We start from the raw sequence: 25,339 nt of genomic DNA on the forward strand, positions 1-25,339 counted from the left end.
AGAGATGTGTACATTTCCTCCCTGCTGACAGGAAGGAAGCATGCCACAGTTCTCCAGCCAATCCAGATGGTAAAAGCAAATTAACTGAAAAATAAGTTTTTATAAACTAGTTAAGTGCTCCTCTTTTCATTCTAGGCTGACAAGTCACTTTCTGATGAATCACTACCACCTTTCCATCAGATGTACAGGCAAAATCCATATGTGATTGGTGGCGGTGGGGGAGACCAGCAGAAAGATGGGAATGTGCTTCCTTGATTTGCCCCCTCTCAAATTGAGCCTTCCAGTATTACTTCACAGACACTGAAGTTTAAGCTAATGCTTCTAAACAAGATTTTTACTTCATTAAAAAAAAAAAAGACATAAAAAGATATGACTCAATACAATAAATATCCTTCCAATAACACCACATCAGCAACCTCCAAGATACGAAAGGTTGTTTATTCTTACTGCAGATTTCATGCAATTAAAAAAATGAAACTGTTTGTAAATTCAGGAAGAACAGTAGAACAGCCAGCATACTGCATCGTGAAAAGCCCAGGGGAAAATGTGTTGCTTTTCAGAAACAAACTGATTTGACTTTTTTTTTCTTTCTACTTTTACTAAAGAAGTAAAACTGTAAAACAAATGTTAAATCAGTTTTTCTCATTTCTTAGTATAATCACAGAACCACAGATTCAGGCTAAATTTGAGAAAAATATAATGTTCTTAATCATTAATCATATACATACCTCTGGCTTTTAACAGGATCATAGTACACTTTGGCCAAACCATTTCCTGTACCAACCATGATCTGGTTCAGCTTGGGATGCCAAAGGCAACGCACAACACTCTGAAATAAAGCAACATATTGATAGTTAGTTGGTAATTTATCTGGACTTTAGAATTAATATTCATATTGTCAAACAGCAGATCAAAGTTATACTGTAGCATGAACAAGCTTGAATACATTAATTAATATGTGAATATATTAATGAATAAAAGTGCCTCTCCAGAGCAGAAAATAGTGTAAAAGAAGTGGCAATACACTGATGTAGGCAGAGAAGGAAGTACAAATTGGTGGCAGTGTGTTAACTAGTGGTTTCCACAGGCTAACTGCTTCAGGGTCTTCGTGGGCATAATGGAAATAGAAAGTTAAAGGGGGATTTCAAAGAGAACAATGAAGTGCTTCAGATATAGCAAAGCAGGCCTTCAAGACTTCTGTGGTTTTTGTTTTTAATTCTTCTACCCTGTTCTTTATCAGTTTTTCCCTTCTTCTCACACTGGGCTGACCTTTCACTCACTGACCACAGAAACGGAAGAGTAGCTCATTTTCACTCTTGCTTTTTTCTTCCCCACAACACTCAGAAGAAGTTGGTATTTGAAGCCCATGTCTCACAGCCCTGTCACCCTTCTGGTCAGCAGAAAAACTCATTTTCAGACATAAAAAGTATTGTTCTTTTATACACACAGTGTGGCTCTCCATATGACTTTGAATCTCCACGTGATTACTGTATTCACTCTGATTCAGCAGGCTTGCACAGAAACTCTGTAACAGACTCAAGCTTTTGACTTGAGCGAGTCAAAGAAGTGGGTACCACCTGCCACGATGGACAACACATCCTGACACAAACATAAAACCTGTATGTGCACCTGACTAACACAGAGAACAAAATAATTTATTTTTGAGAAACAGTAACTCTTTAAAAGGATACCATCCTGGACTGAGACTGGTCTTAACAGTGTTTGTGTTACCTATGTAACAAACCTATCCAGAGCTAGCAGGGTGCATCATCCTGTTAGTACTTCACTGAACAATGCTCATTTTTCTAGCCCTTTTCCCCCCCAAGCTTACTACTTCTTCTTTCTCAAAAAACAGGAATTATCTCTTCTCTAACTTCATTAATAATTTAATATTCAACCACTATCACCCATATATCATTAAAGTATCTACTTATATGTTTTTTTCTAACATAATGTAGTGCATGACATTCACAAAATAGGACCTACTACTGTCTTAACAAGAGAAATACAGTAAAGTTAAAATATAATTACAGGTGTAATATAGCCCTATAACTTGGGAGATGAGAATCATCTAATCTGGAGGAGAATGGTTATGTATTAGCTGTAGTGACTCCTGAATCACTTCCCATTTCATGTTCCACACTATTTCTGGTTTGGTTCAGATCCCACTTTTTTTGAAAGTTATGAAGCACATGACAAAAAATACTGAAAAAATTCTGAAGGTCAGTCAGTCATCATGAATCAGAACTTAATTTTACTACAAGATGATGGATGACTCTCTTCTGAGCTGTTTTTCTGCTCTGTGTTCTTGTTTAAGAAGAAAAATTGAGTGAGATGAGTCAAATTGAGTGAGATGAGTGATATTACACGAATCAACTGACCATTCTTTACAAGGTTCCTCTGTAAAACATCCTCCTTCTACACAGATATACACACAACATTATACTTTCCCATTTCTTTACAGGTTCAAATAAACCTGGCTTATTTATTACAAGCCAACTAAAGGACAACAACCTTTTCACAGGTAACTCTGAAGTACAAAGTAGACTTCTGATTATGCATTATGTCTATGACCCCCGCCACAAATCACCAAAATAACCAATACAGGACTGCTAATAAGTTCTTTGATTTAAATAAGAGATTCTTGAATACTGATATGTCATGCTCAAAATGCTACGGTAACTCTAAAACACACAAAGCTAATAACAAGTATTGAAGGTCAAAGGTGGGTGGCCTTTTCTTTTATTAATATTTATTGCATGTGTTTAGCCAGCCTTTTTAAACTTTGTAGTTAATGGGGTTCTCCACTTTCTACTGTCAAGTAAATGTATTTTATAGCATGGTACTGGATACCAGCCAACAAAAACAAAGCCTGAGACAGTGTGGCTCAGCACTGATGGGGATTGCTAAGTTTCCAACTTGTCAAACATGCACAGCACACTTAAAACCACCATGGCACGTGCTCTAGAGCAGGCAAAAGAAACTGCCATTAAATGCAGCCCTATACATCTTCCAAAACCATAATCGTCCCCAGAATATAGTTCGTTAAAGGCTAAACAAATACAAGCTCTGAACGTGCAAGTAATTTTATTAACCCACCAGCATATAAACCTACTTTATAAGAAATAACAAAAGCAACTTAGGCAGATTTTCAGATTATTTCAGAAACAGGCAATACTTAAAAAACACTGAATTCCTGAACTAAACCCTATTAATTTTTCCCAATGATATAAACCTAAAGAAGTAAAAATTCTAAACAACTATAAAACAAAGGCATCATTGTAGCCTAGGTTTTAACATTGGGAATGGGAATCTTTACCACACAAAAATAATTCATTCTTGAAGAGCATTTATCTTTCAATGCCTCTAACTTTCCTACTGTTTACACTTAGAATAACCCAGGTAGACATCTTGGTCACTGGAAATGCTAAAAATCAAATTCCAGCTCAATGAAGGCCCTACCTCCCTACTCTCCAGGCAAGTAATTTTGCTAATAGCAGGAAAACACGTGTTTTTCAAGCTTGGCCTACCTATGCAGATAGGCTGATACCCATGTCCTGATACTGGATCTTACACTATTACAGAATGGTTGCAGGTGGAAGAGTTCTGGAGATCATCTAATTCAACTGCCCTGCTCCAAGCATGGTCAACTACTAGAACATTATCCAGTTTGGTGTTGAATATTTCTAAGGATGGAGACTCTACAGCCTCTCTGGGCAATCTGTTTCGAGGTATGACCACCTTCACCATAAAACAAGCAAACAAACAAAACCAAACAACCCCAAACCATTTTCTTATGTTTAAGTGGAATTTCCTGTTATTAATTGAGTGCCTATTGCTTCTTGTCCTGTCACTGGGCAACACTGAGCTTTGCTTTATCTGCTTCACCCTCCTGTTCCCCTTCAAGTGTTTATATATAAGACCCATCATGAGCATCCTCTTCTCCACGCTGAGCAATCCTAGCTCTCTCAGCATTTCCTTCTGTGCCAGATACTCCAAGCCTTTAATCACATTTGCAGTCTTTCACTGGACTCATGCTAATATGTTCATCTGTGTCCAACATTAGGAGCTCAGAACTGGACCCAGCACTAACGATGTGTTTCTCCACAGCTGTGTAGAGGGGAGTAATGGCCTCTGTCGACATGCTGGCAACATTATTTTGCTGGATGCAAATGCCCATGGGTTTCTTGCTGCTACTTTCTGTTTCTCTTGAATGGAAAGGGGATTTGCCATTCCACAATCACTTTTTAAGAATAACAAGTTTCATTTTAAGGTTGCGCCCTGCAACAGAACCCAATACAAATAAGGTGGTACTTCAGTTTAAATTGCTCCTGAGTCAGGAGCTCAGGCTGGAAGCAATACCCTAAGCAGTTAAAAGCAAACTACTAGCTCTCACTCCACTTACCAAGGTGGTTTCATGCTTGGTAAGAGAAGTGAAAGAGCAGGGAATTAAACTGTCTACCATTGCTTTATGGACATGTAGCACAAAACACTTGACTAATTATAAGTACTGTTTGTAAGGAAATCCTGTGGATAACTGCTTCAAGACTCAGAAAATACACTGAAACAGAACAACAACAAAAACCTTCAGTTAACTAATTATAGATTCAAACATTCAACACAGAAAGAATTAACCTGTTCCTTACAACATTTAAGTCTGAAAGAAGACAAATCTATGTAGATTCTATGTAGATTCTGAAATCCCAAAAATTCCAGGTCTGAAATTGCAAAAATTCAGCTTTACAAATGGATAATAATGTCTGATTGTAACAAATACGAATGATAAAACGCAGAAAGTATCATCAGATAAACGTCTTCAATATTTGAAAAAACAGTTCTGTAACAGCTGGATGTTTTGGACAGTACATCTTTATAGCATGAAGTCCTGGAAGCCTGTCATAAAAACCCTGAAAATAATTTTATCCATGGAACTGATGCCGTCAGCTTTGTGACAGTAAGATCTGAAAATACAGTACTTAGAAAATACAATTAGTAGTAATGATTTAAAAGCTGTTTGGTACTTTTGCTATTGCAAAAGCATTAAGTTCTTCAAATGAAATCAATCTGAAAAGCCTTTGGCAATGTCTGTTGCATATACAAACACAGTAGCTTGCATTGGAAATACTGGGATAAGATTGTGAAAATATTTTTGTGAAGTCAGGCAAGAAAAATATTAAAAATGCTAACAGAAACATTCCAAATTTGCCTTCTTCATTGTCACTGTGAAAGAAGTTAGAACAGATTCAGTAGTGTCATTGACAGTAGGCCTTCGTAATTATTTTCAGGTAACATTGTCTTGTCATACTGACTTAAACTGAAAATAAATTTTAAAAATTATCTATACAATTTTAAAAACATCTTTTTTTGCAATCTGGATTAAAATGTTTATCTTCTTAAACAACCACCTAATAAAATAAGAACATATTACTGATTGTTTTTAGAAGTAGCCATACCTTCTTCTGAAGTTGCTATACTATTTGAAATAAGAAACATTAATTACCCAAACAACATATAATTTTTTACTTTCTTTTAAAAATAAGCACCATATGCACTTCAGACTCCCAGTTCTTTTAAAACAAACTCAAGTTTTAGAAAATTTTACCCATAATAACTTAAAAGGTTAATAATATGTGGTAATCTTAAACCATAAAACTCATAAATACGTAGAAAGGTGGTAGGCAAAAGTGATGATATCACTATTCCCTCGTGTGCTCTTGCACCTGCATTTCTTCTGAGATATGTGCAGTCCCAGCTCATGTGCAATTCTGGCATGGTTCATAAATTGTCTCAGCCCTAACAGTCTGTCTCAACTGTGTATTTCCCTTTGCATCATATAAACAGAGCTGTTGCTGCAGGTACACAGTAAACTACACCAAACAATTCTTCTGTTAGGTTATTCTCCATCTGGGTTAACTCACTAGGCAACTACACACGTGGCTTTGCTGGTACTATGCGTGTAACAGTGCTTTGATGGGACTTAACAGTATTGCCTTTAAATGAGAAACTGAAGCCTGAAACATAATTTTCTGTAACACAGAACTTATTCTGGTCTAAAAATATACCCTTGTGTTTAATAGGCAAAGTGAAGAATAACTGAAGCAGATTTCTCAGCAAGCAAAAGCTAGTTACCTCAACTGAAACTGTCCAGAGCACTTGGGTAACACCCTGACAGAAGTAAACAATGCAGAGAGGGCATTTTACAAGGTCAGCAAGAAAAGATTAAAATGATTTGTAGCATTGGAATGGAAAATTTGCTCCTAAGATGAAACCATGAAGCTGGTAAGGTCATAAAACTGCAGACTGATGTCAAGGATTGAAAGAATTCTCATGGATCTTTGCTTTTAAAGATGGCTCAAGACTGCAGCAGCAAAGGCAAAATTCAGTTCTCTGGTCCATACTTCAGGTAAAAACATTCAGTTTTACAGCATGGATAGGGCACATCCAGGATGGGAAGAGGGGGGAGTCAGCCCAGATTGGAGGGAGGAAGGTGAGGAAAGGTTATAAATTCTATCAAGGGAGACTAGGAATGGTCAGAGGGGTTTCACATTGGGTAGAGGAAAGGGCAGAAATTATGGGGGTCATAAGAAGCTTTGGAGGGGATGCACGATGGAAAATATAGACAGAATCACAGAATGGTTTGGATTGGAAGATAAAGTATATTAAGAAAAAAAATGAGCAAATACAGCAAGTGTTCCTAGTTCCGACATATTATAGAGTACGTATAGGCTTTACATAAATGTTAACTCTTATGCCTAAAATATTTTTATGTCCCATTCCAGAGCCTGAGCAGTCATTTAACTGCACTAATACCTTTTGAATCTACCAAAATGTAAGGTTGCACATTATGTAACAAAATAAGGAGAGCATATATAAAGAACATCTCTTGAAAGTACCATTCACCTCTATCCTTTTTCACTCTGCTGCGAGAGTGCTAGGGAAAATTAAGGTTTCTCTCCCTCACTGTCTTCTTGTATTGCTATACTAACCTTTTACATTTCTGTGAGCTGAAGCTGTACAGAAGCATTGATTTCTTCTTTTTTGCATTTCATTTGAAACTTTGACTGGTATCCAACAAAATGTAACTACTGTTATATGTACAGAAACCACAAGATAACAAGCAAACTTCTGCTGTTAGCAGAATTTTATTAAACAGACACATATGTGTGTATGCGTTTGGAATATGGAGGTCACAATTTGCTGCAAGGCTGGCATGATATCAAGTTTCACCATTTTCCAAAAAACTCCAAGAACTTCCATATTTGTGACATAAACAGGAATCACCATACACTTCTGCAGCTCTTAGGTCAATAGGGCTATATTCTTTCCTTGCTACCACAAAATGAAAAGTAAATTAGATGGCGCCATATTTTAACAATGATGTTTTAATTTCTTTTCTCTGCTTCACAAGGTCTTATTGCTTCTCAATCAGGCATTGTTTTTTTTGGAAACAACCTCTTCTCCCTAAAGACATTCAAGCTTTAAGGTTAGATACCACGCATTTGTCTTTGAAAATGAACATTTCATGTGAACTGTATTTTCAGATAATGCATTATTATGTATCAGCTTTTTCAAGTTCATTAGTTTTTTCAAGCTACTCCTGCCATGCAAGGAAGAGGAAAGAAAAACATGCTTCCCTATTAGTTATGTACTGCTGGAATAAACCTTTTCCAATTTTCCTTCAATTCAACCTTTCAGTCTTCTATGATAGCTCTCAACTCTCAGCCTGCTTATACATCTGCTCAAAAATGCCACAACTGATTATTCAGTTATCTGCAGCTATCAGACTTTTAGATGAAGTTCACTAAATTAGCATCTGCTATTAGCGAAAACTGTTTAAATGAAAGTACAGACAAACAAATCTGATAAATGGAGAAGACAGATCTACCTACTTTCACACCTACAGAAAACTCCCCAGAGAGGCTGGAAATCTCCACTGAATGATGCTGACACACAGCTAATATTTGTACTATCTCTGTGGTGTGTGTGCAGCCAACATCTCACTTGTAAACTGGAAAAAACAAAAGTAATATTCTTGCAAATTACCACTAGAAAAAAATACTGCTAATTCAAGAAAAATACTGAAAATGGAAAGGGAACATGCTAACCCTATACTTTCACACATCTCCAACTGATAAAGCAAGAATTCATCAGGTTTTGATGTTTCCTTCACATGATGTGTCCAATGATTTTTTTTTTTAAGTTTATTAAAATTTAGATAAAGTTCTGTAATCCTAACATGGAGCTGCCGATGTTTTGACAGTTATGGTTGGAAATCAGGTGCAAGTGAGAGAGCTCAGACTTGACTCTCATCTAGCACAATCTTTACACAGAGCGGCAGGATTCTCTCTTGTAAATTGCCTACAGTCATAAATCCTTAAATCAATAGAAATGAGAGCGAAAGTAATTAACTGTCTCCTATTTTGCTATTGGCAAGGTCAGAACACGAGATCAAATGTCCCAGTTCTTTAGCAGGAGAGAATAAACACCACTGTAGGAAGGAGAAGATCTTGGGTGGGACTTGTCTCACCAAACTTCAGATGTCTACACCTCTAATCTTTAGAGGTTTACTCTTCAAATGCCTAGAAATTTTTATGTCCCTTTATAGTTAACGGAGAGAAACAAGAATTTTACAGTGGCCTTCGTCTAACCTATTGTAGATATCTATTTTAGGATGAGATAGAATCACAGTCTGCATGTGTTTATTTTTCTCTGTTGATTAGAAAAGGAGCCTAGGGTGACTGGATCAGCTGTAGACATCTATATTTGGTCAGGTGAATCCCTGCAGCCTACAATGGCCAAAATAACTACACAAGAAAAACAGAAAACTAATGAGGATCAACAGCATGTTGTGCTACGTACATAAAACTCTCCAGTTCAAGGATAAAGGATCCTGGAAGCCAAATTAAATACTTGTAGTACAGAAAGAATACAGCAGATACAAACTACTAAAACTGTCCAACAAATCTTTAGAATCTTAGCTTGAAAGAACAGGTCTAGCTCTGGAGATACTTAAAAACTGAAAAGGGATAAAACAGAAGCAAACACAGCCTCTGTTCACCCTTTACTGTCTAACCCTTTCCTAACATACAACGTAATAAATAATTCCTTCAAAATCTGTTCTGAAGCTATACAATGAAAAAGTGACAGCAAGAGCTGTTGCTCTAAGAAAATATTTCATTTAGGAAAAGAAAAACTTAAACAAACCTCTCCTTCCTATGTGCAAGCTTTGCTTCAGTGGCCATGACGGTATGTGACGGATTCTGTTTGAACAGCACTGCTCAGATTTGCTGCACTTGGCTGTCCAGACAGCCAGATAAGCAGCATGTCAGCAGGGAAGATAGTGAACTTGGATGCTAACAGCTAAAAACAGCTTCCCACTACCACAAAATCTTTCAATCATTGCTCCCCATCCCTGTTTGGCTACTGCCACTTTTAAATAATTGGAAAAGATCTTAAAGCAGTGGCTTTCAAGCTTTTCCATTTTACAGTGAAGGTGTGGATCCATTTAGAAACTTCAGATACTTAGACCACTGTACAGGGGATACAATTCTAGCCTTTGTACAAATCTTCATGGACATATTTGAAGGGGCCCACCGTTTTCATGGACTGAAAACTTCTCTGCTTACTAAATACCTCCCAGCAAGAATGTATATGCTACTTATTAAAAGAGAGGAAAATGCCTCATAATATACTAAAAATCTCATGATTCTGGGCTGCAGGAAAGGCCCATAAGCATCCTAGCTTATGGGCAGAGTAACTCTTGCCTATCCTCAAGATCTGAAAGCTTCAAAAGGAAACATTTATTTCCTCCCTCTCATGCCCTCATACACTAGAAAGTTCAGAAACAGGCCTAAAAGAATTTTAAGTAAATGTTCCATGACATTTTTCCCAAAATGTACAAAGAGGTATTTTCTCTCCAATTCGAGGCAAGTGGAATTCAAAGGAAAAAAAAATAAATATCAGGAACTCAGCATTCTAATCTGAAGTTAATGGCAATCTCACCTGCAGAAATACCACTATTTCTACATAATAATCAAGGATCATTCATAATAGATGGCTGACACGCAGAATGGAAAGTAAAATCAACCGATAAAGTTAGCATAGTAAGAAAAGGCTTTTATATAGATAGATCCTTTCCTAAAGTCACCTTGATTTCTTTGCAGAAAATCTGCATGAAACATCAGCTGCATTAACTATCTGCTCCCCTCCAAGAACAACAGACATTCTGCCCTAAGAAAGATAATGCTGCTTAGAAACAACATTAATTCCCACTGCACATGCTGTAATCTATTTTCACTGGTGTCTTAGAGCACAGTAGTGATCCAAAAGCTAACAACTTGGCTTGCCATGCTGCTGTATCTGGGAAAGGCTGGTCTGCCTCCTGGATGCACCCACCGACGAGAAGAAGGGAAAAAACAAACTAACTCTTTCAAAACGGCTGTATTTTTAATTAAAAAAAAAAAAAAAAAAAGATTAAATAACAGATTTAGAACTGTCATTTCCAAATATCTGTGAAACTGAAAAACAAATGCTACTACCAGTTTGCTTCCATCGTGTTTCTCCTTTTGAGCAAAAAGATGGTTAACACTCATATGTTGATGCTATGCATGCTCTGATCCAGAAAAAAAGGTTGCTCACACAATAAAAATATACTAATATTATATTAAAAATCTACTTTAAACCCCAATTGCAAAAATCTTCAGGTTTGAGATTTCCCTGGAGCTCTTCCAAGGAAAAGAGCCAACTATAATAAATAAGGTGGGAGGTTAGGGAATATCTAGAATGCAGTGACCTGCTATCATTAGATTTAAAATACTCATGAGAAAACAGTAGTAGAGGAAACAACACTGATGTTTTTCCCTTGTGAAACATGACTTAGAAAATGTGTGGAAACATTCAACAGAAAAGGATCAGAAATGGATAAAATTTACAATTTTATATGTAGAAACCAGAAATATCCTAAAAACATTTTTAGAGGCAAATAATTTAAAGCAGGATCTCAATATAGAACATATGGATAGCAATGCTGTATCCCATACCTTTCAAGGCACAGCTATAAAATATATTCTTAGAAGTAAACTGAGTTACTGAACACTTTCTTTTCTTGATGAATAGAAAAAGGGACTTAATCAAGGTGGCAAACTGTTTTCTTTAGAACTGCAAGGTAGGGCATGTTCAGTATCTGCTCTGCTAAAATTACAGCCACACTTTCATCACAGCTATCGCAAAACTAAGGTAGACAACCTTGACACACACCCAGAGTGAGGAAACCTGCACAGTTTCTTTCTCTCACATACCCCAAACTCTAGTGACAGCTCCCCTAAAACAAAGTACATGCTGCAGGATATACGAAGGGAAGGACCACGCTGTCTTTACATATATGAAAACAGAGAATAAAAATTGACAAGTTACCTCACTAGAAAAGAAAACACATTCCTGTGATTAACCTTTTATACTAGACTTTTTTATTTTTCTTTAATAAGCACAAAAATATACAGGATCTTAAAAATTGTATTTATTTCCTTATTATGGAAAATGTGTATTTTCCTTTCAAATAAAATAAACGGCTTAAAAAACCCCCTAGGAGTAGCATGATGATCTCTTCCAGAAGTTAAAAGCATTTATTTTTTTAAATTCAAAAGCTCTAAATCTTAGTGAAATGGGCCACAGTGGAAAAGCCCTTTACTACATTACTGCACCTTATAAATAGTAAATGATATCGTTTGAGGTCAAGGAAAGAAATACTGCAATCTTATAACAACTGTGCATAAAGGATGCTGGAAGTTTCATATTCCTTATTCCTTCTTTCCTTTTCACTCCTTAATCTAAAAAGAAGCTTTATTTATAGCTTGTCTCAAAAGACTTTCCTAAAACATCCCTTAGAGGTATTTTCTGAAGTATTTAATATTTTAACTTTTGCTTATATTTGAGAAACTAAGAAAATATTGAAGAATCCTCCTAACAGAAACAGGTTTCTCAAAACAACCATCTATGTTTTCAGATTGTTGCTTATCTACAAAAACCTGCAGGATATTTTAAAAACTTACACACCTCAGTTTATAGTGTATGCAATCTTAGCATCTTGGCTCATTAGTAAATTAAATTATTTACTTAAATTTTCATTTAAAAATAGCAACTTCTGTAATTGTTGTAATTGTACAACATTTTTTTTTTTTTCCCCCAGTACCCACTCTTGCTTGGCAGTAACGGGGTGTACTACTTCTCCTTTCCATATGGGGAAAAGGACTGCTCTACTGCTGCCAAAATCAATCTTGTCTGCAATAAGGATAACTACTGGGTAATCTGTTTGAACTAGCCAAATGAATGACAGACATGTGAGAGCGATTCAAGTGGCTATCCACAACTATTTTAAATTAAATTGACATTGGGGGAAACGTTGTGTACCCAACTCGGTTTCCCATACACTAAGTATTTATAACTGGTTCCCATGAAGATTGCATACTTGCATAACCAAACCAAGAATTAGGAATAAACTCTCCCTGACTTGCATCTGACAATGAAATCTCCTTTCCATTCCAGAATGAGAGTGCAGTTACAGTCATCCCAAAAGATAAGACTTCATCCCAAAGCAGCTACAGCTCTTCCTTCCTCTCATACAACCTGAGGAAAGGGAAATGGCCTCGGAGTTTCTCTGCACACACTCTGTACCCCTCTTCTGGCAGTTGTATTTCCTGACACCTGTTTAAGTCTCCTCATCCATCTAAATGGAGTGAAGAAACATTCTGCAGGCAATTATAAATCTTTCACATAAAATAAAACTCAAATGCTCAAATTGAGAAAGTTTAATATAAATATTTTCATGTGAATATTTGAGGTGAGAGCAAAAGAATCATTCACAGATAATAGTGTCAATATAGAAGAAACAAAAACTATGAAAAAAGCTGCATGTGCATAACAAGGTTTTTTTTAAAGTTCAGTTCTTGTTAAAAAGAGAGGAATTTTGTATAGTTTAACATACATAACTATAGACAGCATAAAGTCCTCATAATTTCCAGTCACACCTGTAGACACTGAACCAGAGTAAGGCTAAGCATGCAGATCATCAGCCTCCTTGTAAGAGCGGGAAAGGCAGGAGCTCCCAGCCCTGAGTTTTGATCTTATCTGCAGTAAGCAAATGACCCTGCCAGTAACCTGCAACATGGGTAACTTCACTCCTTGATAAACTCATGGAAAAAAATACACTGAATGCTATTAAATGTAAAATTCCTATGTCTGCATAAGAGATCTCTAAATCACAGATCACCAGAGGCAGAACAGGACAGTGAGAGAAGCATCACTGTATTTGCCCTGTTCACACCTCCTCTTGCTGCCACACTGCTACTAGCCAGAGGTGGTGACCATGGTATGCAACACTTCTGACATTCATTTAGTTTTTCTTCAGTAAGTATTGCTATTTATCCAAGAAGCTTCAGTTCTAAAGAAGTCCCAATGCCTAGATGGTGGGATGGCATTCAATAATGGACACAACAAAACAGTCATTAGTTTAGCTACAGATTGTGACTAAAAAAATATAAAAATAAATAAAAGTACTAGCACGTGAAATGAAAAGCAAATTAATAGTCTATACGCAGTCACAACAGTAGAGGCTAATCAGACTGTTAGTCCATTAGTAAAACCACAAGGTTTCACTCCAGCAGCTCTGAAACAGTAATGGGTTTTCCCATGAAAACTTGAAAGAAAAGGTGAAAAAAGGTTTGTGTGGTATGATAGAAAGGAATGCCAGACACGGCTTTGGTCAAACATTCCCATTAAATATTTTCCCATTACCCCCTAGGTTCATTCACAGGCCACTTCCACTGGCTATTTACCAAGGAGGTTTAAGGTAATGTTTACTGCTCTTCAGTGTTTTTCAATTCTCTAAGCTTACTGGCACTTCCTTTAAAAAATCCTTGTGAAATCAAAAAAGTAACACATTAATAATTTATGTTTTCTCTTCACAGTAGATTTTCTGTTATTCTGATTATATACATTCTACCAATAAACTAGTATACAACTGCCCTCAAACAGTCTTACTATTTTCATTTTGTACTTGAAATAAATGACTAATGATGCCCTTTTTCTTTCACAATTTGGACTAAATGCAACTGAAATCACTGAAATTATTTTCATGAGGAATGAGGGCAGGTTAGGCTCTTTGCAGATATAGATATTGCTGTATTTGTGATTTTACTACATGCATTGGCATAGTGTAATTGCATCTATGCAATGCCTAAAAAACTAAAATAGAAACACTGAAATGACATACTTAAGTTGTAGATAACGTAGGTAAAGAAGTATGATATTTAGTTACAGAAGACAAACTGAAGTCTTAGACAACATCATGTGTTTAACTACACTAACTGCTATCTGCTTTTTTGAGAGAGTACAGGGAAAAAATGGAAACTAGGAAAGTAATCCTTAAAAAGCAATTAATTACTGCACTGCTGAAAAAATGCTTTGATAAACTGCACGCAGGATATTATTCTACCAATTTACAGGCCAATGATCTTTTCAACAAACAGCAAGTACTGCTTATAAAATTAAAAAGCCAGCTTCTTGAAAATTCATTTGTTTTAGCATGCCTTTATATTTCATCAAACATTGCAATTTGAGAAGAATAAGAAAAAAAAACTAATGAAAAAGCTGAAAGATATAAACAATAGAAAGATCTTGAAAAAATATACTGCTTTTATTTTGTAACACCACTGATTTTTTCTTCTTTTAGATTCAGGTTGATATGCTTATCTGTGTTTTTCTTAGATGTGTAGTGTTGAAGCTAGAAGCTAGACAGATTGATTGTAGAGGTATTATTAGTGCTGACTCACTGAAAATTATGTCAAGAGATCAGCATTTATAACTCTCAATTCTTTACTTATATGCATTATTTTCATTTGATCCATTATATTCAAATCAGGAGAATGACAGTCTGAAATTTTATAACTACAAATGAATACAAACAGCAGCACTGAAACTCTATAGACAAAAGTAATTTACTACAGTCTTAAAAAGTACCATATAAATATCAGCACCTATATAAATTTATAGTATAAAATTACGAACCTGCTGAGATTTGTACACGTACTTAAAATTTTACTATGTGAGTGGCCCCAGTGAAGTCACTTACTGACCTCTATTTTGTTTTTTCCAACAATTTCCTACTGTTGGTTCTCAGCTTCACATCTCTTTTGCATTTTGATGCAGAAGAAAAGAAATTTACCTTTCAACTCTGAGACAAACTGATAGCAAAATAATCTTTTCTGGACTCTCTTGTACATTATCTACCTCAACAAGTAAACAGGCTCTCTATTTCAGAGAATTAAAGAACCATTTTTCTGGGAGATAAAGTTAGCAAACAAAAATTGTATTTCCTTTGAACCCAAAACAGGTAGGTTGGTGAGCAGTAATTCTCACTATTTAATTACTTTTGGAGATATAGGATCCACCATTGACAAGCTTCTCATTCTTGTAGTCTTAAAGCTCAAGTGAAGCTTCTGTACATTGTTAATGAGGTTCACCACCACTAACTGGAAATGCCACTACAATCACATCCAGAAAATGAGCTCTAAGGAGTCCAAATTCATTACGAGTGGAATGGCTAAGCTACTTTCCTGTGCCCAGGGACAGAAGAACTCCTACAATAATTTACCTCTCATACTATCTTATGTAATTGTTTTCCTCTTCTCTGAGGGGATACTGAGGCATTCACGTTTTGTCTCAGAAAAAGGTTATATATACACTTGGTTATAACATTTGTATCAGAAAATTAAAATCCACTAGAAATCCTCATGAGTTAAGCTGAGGTTTGGTATGTTCCATAGGATAAAAAAAATAAAATACAAGTTATGCTATCTTTAGAGAGACTCTTTAGTACTAAAGAAAACTTCAAATGTCACATAAAATCTGTATTTGGAATATATATTTGAAATAAAAACAGAGGGTTTTCTTCCCCTGCAGAAAAAACACATGCTTTCTGCTCTGACATGAATTCTGCATTATTAATTTGCAAGACTGCTGCCACAGAAATGATGGCTATAACAAATTTATCCATAAGCAGATTTTGCTTTAGGATTAATTAGAAGAGAAAATGGGATTTGAAAAGAAAACTAAGTAAGGATGTAAATTCTGTATAAATGATCTCCAGCACAAGAGGTTTTGGACTGCTGTACTAGGAAAGACTGCTGTGCTGGGTTAAGAAAAGTGCAGAAGCAGAAAACAATATCCTGAAACAAAGCGACAACGTTGCTATCTGACAGACTGCAACAATTAATGGGACTTTGGCATACATTGCCATACTTAAGTAATGACAATTCTGTTTTAATTTCTCCCACTCCTGTTTGTTACAATCTACAAGCTTACTTGTGTATACCACAAGAAAGGAGCTATTCTCAACTATGATATTAAACTTTTTCCTTCTGTAAAAGGGAATAGGTAGGCAGTTCAAGCCATACACAGACTCTTCACAATTTTAGGTTTTTATATTACAAGTGAGAATGGTATTTTTGATGGAGGGATTCCTAATGATGCCTTCTTTTTGCCATGAATTGTTACATTTACACAAATTAGAATCTGTTGAAATACATTCTACAGTAACCACATGTCTAGTTTCAGGCACAAGAAAGAGTTTTGTCACAATATGGTATTTCATCATAACTGGTGGAGTAAACAGCATAAACATAAGAACTTTAGGATTTGTGCCTTCCTTCACAGATCTAGAAGGGTTCACAGAGATCCTTGAAAAATGCAATGTTAAGACCAAAGAAGGGATCTCCTTGTGCCTAAACACCACCTTATCCCAAGATTTTATTTTATTTTTTTTTCATTGAAAGGAGAATAGCACCTATTCAGGCCTACCTCTATCTCTTAAATATGGAGTAGAAAAAGTACAGTAGTGTCAGTAAGTCATTACCTGTGTAAAGGGGAAAAAATATATGAATACAATTTCATTCGTATTTTCAACAGTTAACAAAAGAAAACTCAAATACATACCGCATCTGTAACTTCTATCTCATACAACTTCTGGAATGTCTCCCGATAAAAGAAAAAAAGCTTCCCACTGCCACCACCTTTCTTAACAGAGGTGCCTGTGACAAGTATTTTATCATCTGGGCTGAAACAACAATCTGTCCTGTTGAAGAAAACAAATCATCATACTGGGCAAATCAATAATTAATGTATAGAGAACTTATACATAAATTGCACTCCTTAAAAAGAATCCTTTCTATTTGTTAATCCTTTCAAGACAAAGCTTTTTAAAAAAAAATCTTTTGTCAGCTGTCATCTATTACTAGAGTTATCAGACACAGTTCACATGTGCAATTACAGATGTGCAGAGAATGTGCAAAACTGGCAGATCCAATAAAAATTCTCGTCCGCTCAAAAGTCTTATAAACTTTTCAAACATGAGAAACAAACAAACAAAAGTATTTACAAATCCAGTTATCATTAAGTAAAAAACATAAATCAGTCACTAAAACTGTTTTTGCTGATGATACATTCTTCAATGGTGCAAGGCAGTGTGTTTATACAGTGGCCAAAAATGTTTGGCTGTTTGCTTTTCCTCTATGCTACAAATTGTAGTCAAGATTGAGCTATCCATGACTTGCCTTTCTAAGATCTTATTTCAAAAGTGTAAGTTTTCCTTAGAGCTGCATTTGGCTGTGCTACAGCTATAGAAATGCAGGTAATACCAATAAAAATACTAAATACAATACTTAGCACTATTCAGTACAATATAGCATTTTAGTACCAAAGAACACAGTTATCAGCACTTTTAACACCACAACCTGAATTCATACCATGCACCTTCATGTTATGTCTACTTTTCAATTCAGCTGGTTTTTTATTAATCAGAGACCAAGTAAGAATGAGGATTACTTATATATCTCATTACACAAACATAAGGCAATGAACCAGCCTCCTCCTGAAAAGCAGCTAATCTAATTAGACATAGGACATATGAGACTGATAAACGGCATAAAACAAGCAAAGCCAGCTATGAATTATCACAAAAAAACATGGGACCTTTTAAAGCAACACAAAGTCCTAAAATAGCCAAGAATCCTCATTGCACGGTGCTCCCTGTGCAGTTCTTTCTGCAGTTTTGGACCTGGGGAGAACTGAGGAGCAGAACTCCAGTAGACTCCCTCCCATTTAGCATAACTACTGCTATTTCTACTAGCTGGAATAAATTAGTGTACTTACATTGGAAAGAAGCTAGGCAGTCTTTCTGCTGCATTAAGAGGCTTTTTAAATTGTCTAATATCCCATATCTTTAAGGTATCATCTCCTATGAAACAAAACGGGCAAAGGTTAGCACTAAAGAATTTAAGTCAAGAATCCAGACATGCAGAAATCTTCATCCCCTAATTCAGACACAAGAAGAGAAAAATGATATGGTAGAAACATTCAAAAGAGGATGGTCTGGAAGTTTTTTGTTCCTAAATGACTGCGAAGGTGCAAGCATGAGAAGTTTCACCTGCTGCACTCCAGTAGATCAGAAACTCCTCCTCAGTGCCTCAACTCCATCATGGCAATCCCTCCTACCAAGAACCATTATCCACAGTGGAATCAGATTCCCTAAACACTAATTTATTCTGTGTTTGTGAGCATTGGTGCTTTGCTACTAGGAGTAAATTTAACTTTTAAGACATCAAAAGCAATTAAAATGTTACCATGGATGGTCTAGATCAAAAACTAAAGAAGTTTTATGTGTCTGGTTTCTACCTGCCCTGAAAAAATTATCAGGAAGAACGGAAGGCAAATGAAGTCTTCCCCCTTCTATAGCAGGCAAACAGCAACAAACTGCAATCTCAAGTACAGAGTATAGGTCCTGGAATCAGTCAGAAATCCTTGGGGAATGGGGAGAAGGGAAGCAAGTGAATCCACACTTGCTATAATTAAACCTTTTCACACCCCTCCGCAGCACTTTTGGCCATAAAAGCCAGAATCAAGGTTACAGCAAGACATTTATAGCAATTCTTGTCTGCGTTTGACAAACCTGGTGTGACTGTAAGCCAGTAAAAGTCAGGCTGTTTATTCCTTTTCAAAAAGTTATGACATATTAACAAAGTGGGACCAGGAAACAAAGAGATTAGCTAGTTATTCTCAGAGAGATCCACATCTGTGCTTATCAACGCTCTGGGATACATATTTCCAGCATGAGACAAGCTATGGAATTTGAGCATTGAAGCACCTCACTCAGGCACCTAGACATCTCATTGCATTTGACATCAGTGCCTCAGCACTTTCAAGGGTGAAAAGAAGATCTTTCAAACAGCAATTGTGTTTAAAAATATCCAGAGATTAATTTTAGACTAGTAGTTACAGTTTCCTCCTGATCGAGGAGGAAAAGGAGGCAAGTGGCTGGTAATCCACAGACTTGCTTCCTTCCAAAGTACAATCCTCGCATGGAAGTAAATTCTCCAAAAGTATTTTGTGGATTCACAGCCTTTGAGATCAAGAGCTTAAAGGATGCCTTGGAAATAAAATGTTTAAAAAAACCAAACCAAATCGAAAAAAAAAAACCCAACAAAAAAAAAAAAAAACAACACCAAAAAAAACCAACACCAAAAAGAAATCAAGGCCAGCAGTACCCTTTACAGGGAAAGCAGTAATGTGTGGCCTCGTACATCATGTATGTTTATACTGAAGACTAGGATAACTCCTTACTACAAAATATTTTTAAGAAGTGGACAACTTAAATAAATGATGTCTAGAGCAGAGTATATTTCTGTTCATTGGGAAGCTAAAAAAGAAAATCACAAGAAAGAAAAATGCAGAGTCTCTACTTTGGGAATATCTGTTTCTTATTGTTCCCCAGTAGATTTCACCCCAAGCACTTCAAAGCATTTGGTCTTGTAATATAAGCCCTCCATTTGCCCTCCCATCCCCAACAAAAGAAGCACTTATCAATGAGATATTATATCTAAAGCACTGGCATTTTATAAATGTATGCAAAGGATACCATTTGGCCACTCTGCAAATCCCCCGAATAGGGACAGACCTAAGGCTAGCAGCCAAAGCTGTTCAAGGCTCATCCCAGTGGAATGAGCCTTGACATGATCTTCAAGTTGTAGTTCTGCCAGGCTTTAGCAGGAGAGATGCAGTCAGACATTTAGCTATAGCTCTTCTGCTAACAAGAAAATGTAATCTGCTAGTTTAAAAAATCAGAAGACTCTAGAAGGACTCAAAAACTCATGGTTGATTTCAAATCAACACAGTCTTACATTGTGCAGAAATAGATGATTCAGTATTTGGAAAGGGAGAAATGCTATCAGAATGACTTGGCCAATGCTGTAAAACTCTTACCACTGTTAAGAATTTTGCTTAATTAATTTTTTTTAATTGAAATTTTCAGTGTTGCAAATATGATATTGGTTCCTGAATCTGATCTGCATTTGGAGTTTAAATCACTCTCACTAAGAAAACAGATATATTAACATTCCACACAACCAGGGGTTTTTTCCAGTAGCATCCTTCCATTGATGCTAAAGGGGCTTCTTTAAAAGAGCTGCAGCAGTACTGACCCATTTTTAATTACTTCATAGAGAGAAAAAAACAGTTATCCTTAAACGAAAATATAAAACCAGAAGTTGTGCAGTTCAATATGATTCATTCAAAATAGTCCACTCAGGTCATTCAGTATTTTACTTGATGGTAAACTTCTCCAGAGCCTGGGAGGATTATTTAAAACTTTTGAAGTATTTTCAGTAGCATTTCAAACTCTATTCTTTGCCATTTTAGTAAGAAGGATACCAATAAATAGGCTCTAGTCTAGTATGACCAACTTAGACAGCATTAAGCCAATGGTATAGAGCACTGGATTTACCAAGAGGTAACAATAAGGTCCCAGGAACAGAGCCTTTGATGAGTCAGGATAGGCATTTTGCAAACAACTTTTAATCAAAATAAGGCCAATGCACTACAGAGATTTTATCTGATTATTTTTTTTTTTTTTTCTTTTCAGAAGATACTGACCAGGAAGACAAGTACATGGATGGAAATGGGCCCAAAAGAAGCAGAAATGCTGACAGAAACTCAAAAAGCATAAACACCCTACAAGAAGTTTCTGTTTTAAAGAGGGAGTCCTGTGTTGAAAGCAAAGCTTAAGGACAGAAATTCACAAAGATCATTTGGGAAAGCAAAGAAACATAGGCAATGAGAATTTAAAAAAGAAAATACAGCATAGGAAAGGTATAGTATAACAAGGCTTTCCGTGAGGGAGAATCCAAATATACTATTATGTCAATAAACTCTAAGTCTTTCTGTGAAGGCTTATACTATATATGTGAGGAGAGGCACCTTACAGAACAAGGTATATGCTTCTGCATTTTGCACTGGTTCTGCAAGAGGAGCTGCAACAGGTGGAGAAAGACCCTATACAAAACAGAAAGTAACCACATGTGCTGCTACATAATCCTTGAGTATACAAGCAACTGTACTTAAAGTCTTTCTACTTTTTAAAACAACTTCAAATTTTTTTTTTCTTCGAGAACATTGTGAAAAGAGAAATACAGCTAAAACAAAAAAACCCCCACAAAATCAAAAGGAAATACAAAAACCAATTTTTCAGCTCAAAAGAAAGCATGTGTCTGCACATAAGCTAGCTGATAGGCTTAGATGGGAATATTTTTATGGGGTTTAACTATGGCGAACTTATTTTCCTATGTAAGTTTATTGATTAAGATGGCACTGAGTCTACATTGTTCATACCACAGAAAACATATGAACCATCAAATAATAGCTATAAGGAAATTCTTGTATTTAACAAAGTTATTGCTTCATATTATGACAAAAACTAACCTCATAGATTTTGTGCATACCATGAGTCAAAAAAAGTTTTTTAAAATTTTTATAATAGGACGCCAAGTCCAGTCCTAAGGCTTACCTCTTCACTGCTAAACAAAGAAAACATTCCCCAAATACTATCTTCACTGTACGTAGAAAAAGTTACTTTCATGGTTACAAGTGTGCAAAAATAACACTTTCTTAAGTTTCTGTCAAGTTACTACCTAATACCCAATAAGAGTAAGACTGGGAACTCTCATAAGCAGCTCCTTAGTTTTTTATTTTCCCCTGTGTTTCCAGCTGAGCCCTGCCTCATCTCTCTCATATCCAACACAGAATCTACATTAGATGCAGGAGAGTCAATCAGGCTTTCAATGAAAGTCCCCATTCCCCAAACAACTATCCTGTCTTTGATCCTCAGCATCTGGCAGGTGTGTTAATCTATGAATGCTGGATCTACATCTGCTTTTGCTGGTACAGATCCAAAGCAATACTCATGTTAAAGCACTAACCAAACAAGTCAAAATAAGGTATGAATCCTCCTTTAGCATAGCACACAGAGCTTTTTTATTTTTTTTTTTTAAATACACTAGACAAAGGTAGCACTTTTATCCATATTGAAGAGTCAGATTTCCGTACAGTCTTACACTCCGCAATCAATCAATCAATCAACAGTTCATGTACCTTAGAGTAGAATGTGGTGGATAAAACATAAATAAGTGAAAGTCTGTTTAACATGACACAAAATCTGGAGACAGATGAGGAAGAGCAGACAACCAAAAGAGCCACATGCAACAAAAAAGCAAAGGTCATTTATGTGACCTTTACATAAATGGAGGTTTCAAGACAGCACTAGTGAATATTCCTCACATAAGTATTAACTTTGTTTGCTGTTAATATTTAAAAGCACACTGAAGTTTCTCTTTAAATCTTATGAAGTATGCCTCTGTGAATTTTTGGGGGGCAACACCACTGGCAGACAGATACAGCATTTCACTTAGCCCAGAACAGAAAGACAGATATTTCACCTACTTTCCAAGGAGGAGAAGCTTCTTACATAGTAAGCACCTGGTTCAGTAATGACCAGCAAGGTTGAAAGTTTTTACCTGAACCACTTCAGACTCATTCATAATGAGTACAGTGGCAGTAGAACTCTGGATCCAGGAGCCTGAACAGTAATTAAGAAACAATCCAAGTGCCATTAGAATGCCTTAGTAAGCCTAGGGCTGTCAAGGACAAGACCACCATCATCTTACTCTGAAAGATGTGTCCTGGGGGACATAATGTGTGGAATCTTTGAAACATGGCAAGACACACAAAGCAGTCAGAGAGGCAGCATCCAATAGCAACTGCATACCGCTGTAAAAGCCACCAGTGCCACTCTACTCATCAGGGACAGGGACGGTGGAGGACACAAAGCAATTGCAAGCTACTGGTCTTGGCTTGCACATCCCCTGCTTCAGAGGTTTTGCTGTCTATGAATACCTCTGTCCTGGTATTTTGTATATGTAATCTCATTCTGTCTATGCACCAAACTGACCAGATGTCCTGTACATATGTTAGGCACAATGTTAGCTGACATTAACATACACTGCCTCTCCCTAGGCCTGTTTATTTGGCCTTGGGGCCATGCTAATGCATACACATAGCTTCTGGTTACAGCTGGTTTCCATCCAGACAGCTTGGATTGTATGCTTGCACCTGCCTTCAAAATACTGGGTAGACAAATCTCTGTATGAAAAGCTGTCTTAGACAGACATCACTCTATCCAATATGTCTAGTACTGGAGTGAATGAGACCTCAAATATATCTTTGCCTTCTCAAGACTTGTTCTGTTACCTAAGACTTTTTTAAATAAAAGTTTTATCTGAAGTTTAAAAAAGTAATTTTTTTCTGTCCTGTAGACATTCAGAATTTTTTTGCCATTCAAGTACATCTTGGCCACTCACAGTCTTCACCTCTTGATGTCTGTAATATAAACTACATAAAAATTCCAATTAGAACAGAAAAAGACATTGCATAAGAAAGTAGATTGAGGAATTAATAGCTCTAGAACAGAGAAACGGTTATAGAGAGGCAGTAATCTTTCCAGAAAGAACTAAGAAATGAAACTGGTCTTGTTTCATTTTTAATTAAGCTAATAATTTCATTTTGGTGTATTATTAATGCCAGAAAAGAAGAGACAGATAAGGAACTGTGTAATATAAACAGCAAAGTTATCTTAAAATATTTCTTAACTGCTGTAAAATGAGCTTTCAGGAGCACAGTGTTGCATATTGTAACAAAATAAAAGATGTAAATTGTGAAACACTTCAGGTTTAAATCACTAGTACTGACTTCACTATCTTTCCTCCATCATAAACAATTACATTTAACGATTACATGATTCAAATGGTTTGTTTACCGAACCATTTAACTTAGTAAAGTTAAAATTATCTTACATTCAACACATCTCTCGATCACCTACCTCCCCGGCTGGCAAGGACAGTACCATCATAGGAAAATGTCAAGCATGAAGTGTCGGTGCCTGGAGCATGCGCTTGCCTGCAGTGGAACTTTGTGTGTACCTGTTTGTTAAACAAACAAAACATTACAAAATTAGCTTATTTCAAGATGGGACAAACATTTATTCATAGCATTGTATGTACTCTGCTGCTATTCCTAAATTTAAACCTGCATTTTTAGAAGGTACAGAAGCTAAATATTTCTACAGCCTTTTAACAATGTCATACATGTTTCAGAATAGGCTTTCACAATAAGAGCTGGAATGCAAAATGGGACTTTTTCACAGGTTTACTTACACAGTCCACATTTACACAGCATCAGTGCTCTTGGAACACTCCCACAAGCACTGAATAAAGGTAGTTATGCCTGGTTAAGATAAAAATACATTTTAAGACAGTTCTCAACATGCCCTGAAGCAGGCTTATAGTTACCAAAAATACCAAAATACAATACACATACTTTAGGAAGGACTCAAAAAGATTGGAAGAATTTTCTTTTGACAAATTTAATCCTGGACAAAATTCATGGCTTATATAACAGAAAAAAGCTCAAGTATTTTGAGGTTTGTGTCCCATTTAGCGACAAGAAAACTCAAGCTTGTGAATGATGTGTATGTTTATTTTTAATTATTTCTATTTTGCTGATAATCCTAGGGAAAGGTAGAAAGTACTTTAAAGTTAACATTTGGTTCTTACATAGAGTTGGCTTCTTATTTATTCAGTCAGTATTTGGTAAAATGTCTAGAAATTCTATTAAAGGAGGAGGAACCTCAAATTGAATTTTACCACTTTTGTAAAATGAAGCTTTCCTACTTCCTAACCAAAAACAAGAGTCTCAGCTAAGACTTCAAAATGCCTTTCATACACATGAAGGGCAAGTGGAAGAATAAGGAAAAGACAGAAACAGAGAGGAAGGAATTTGAAAGAGGCTGGCTCCTTTTTAACATATAGAAAATTACACTTCTCATTTGCCGTCTTTTCCTAACATAAAACGCTGTAAAAATAAAGCATTCAAGAATTATATATTGCCTGTGCAACTGTACCTCAGT

General features: G+C 36.1%; 1 protein-coding gene across 1 annotated transcript in view; it reads right to left on the reverse strand.

Annotated features, from left to right (window-relative positions):
* The window catches only part of WDR70 (WD repeat domain 70), a gene marked incomplete at both ends in the record, with an annotated part of 28,412 nt that extends 4,059 nt beyond the window's left edge, over nt 1–24,353 (reverse strand). The window contains 4 exons of the mRNA XM_010167850.1: nt 729–829; nt 16,987–17,125; nt 18,202–18,286; nt 24,254–24,353. Of these exons, the coding sequence (XP_010166152.1) occupies nt 729–829; nt 16,987–17,125; nt 18,202–18,286; nt 24,254–24,353 (425 nt within the window). The remainder of the gene's footprint in view (nt 1–728; nt 830–16,986; nt 17,126–18,201; nt 18,287–24,253) is intronic.
* Nucleotides 24,354–25,339: the final 986 nt, after the last annotated feature.

The sequence above is a fragment of the Antrostomus carolinensis genome, unplaced genomic scaffold (assembly GCF_000700745.2).
Source record: "Antrostomus carolinensis isolate BGI_N321 unplaced genomic scaffold, ASM70074v2 scaffold9130, whole genome shotgun sequence".
Taxonomy (NCBI): Eukaryota; Metazoa; Chordata; class Aves; order Caprimulgiformes; family Caprimulgidae; genus Antrostomus; species Antrostomus carolinensis.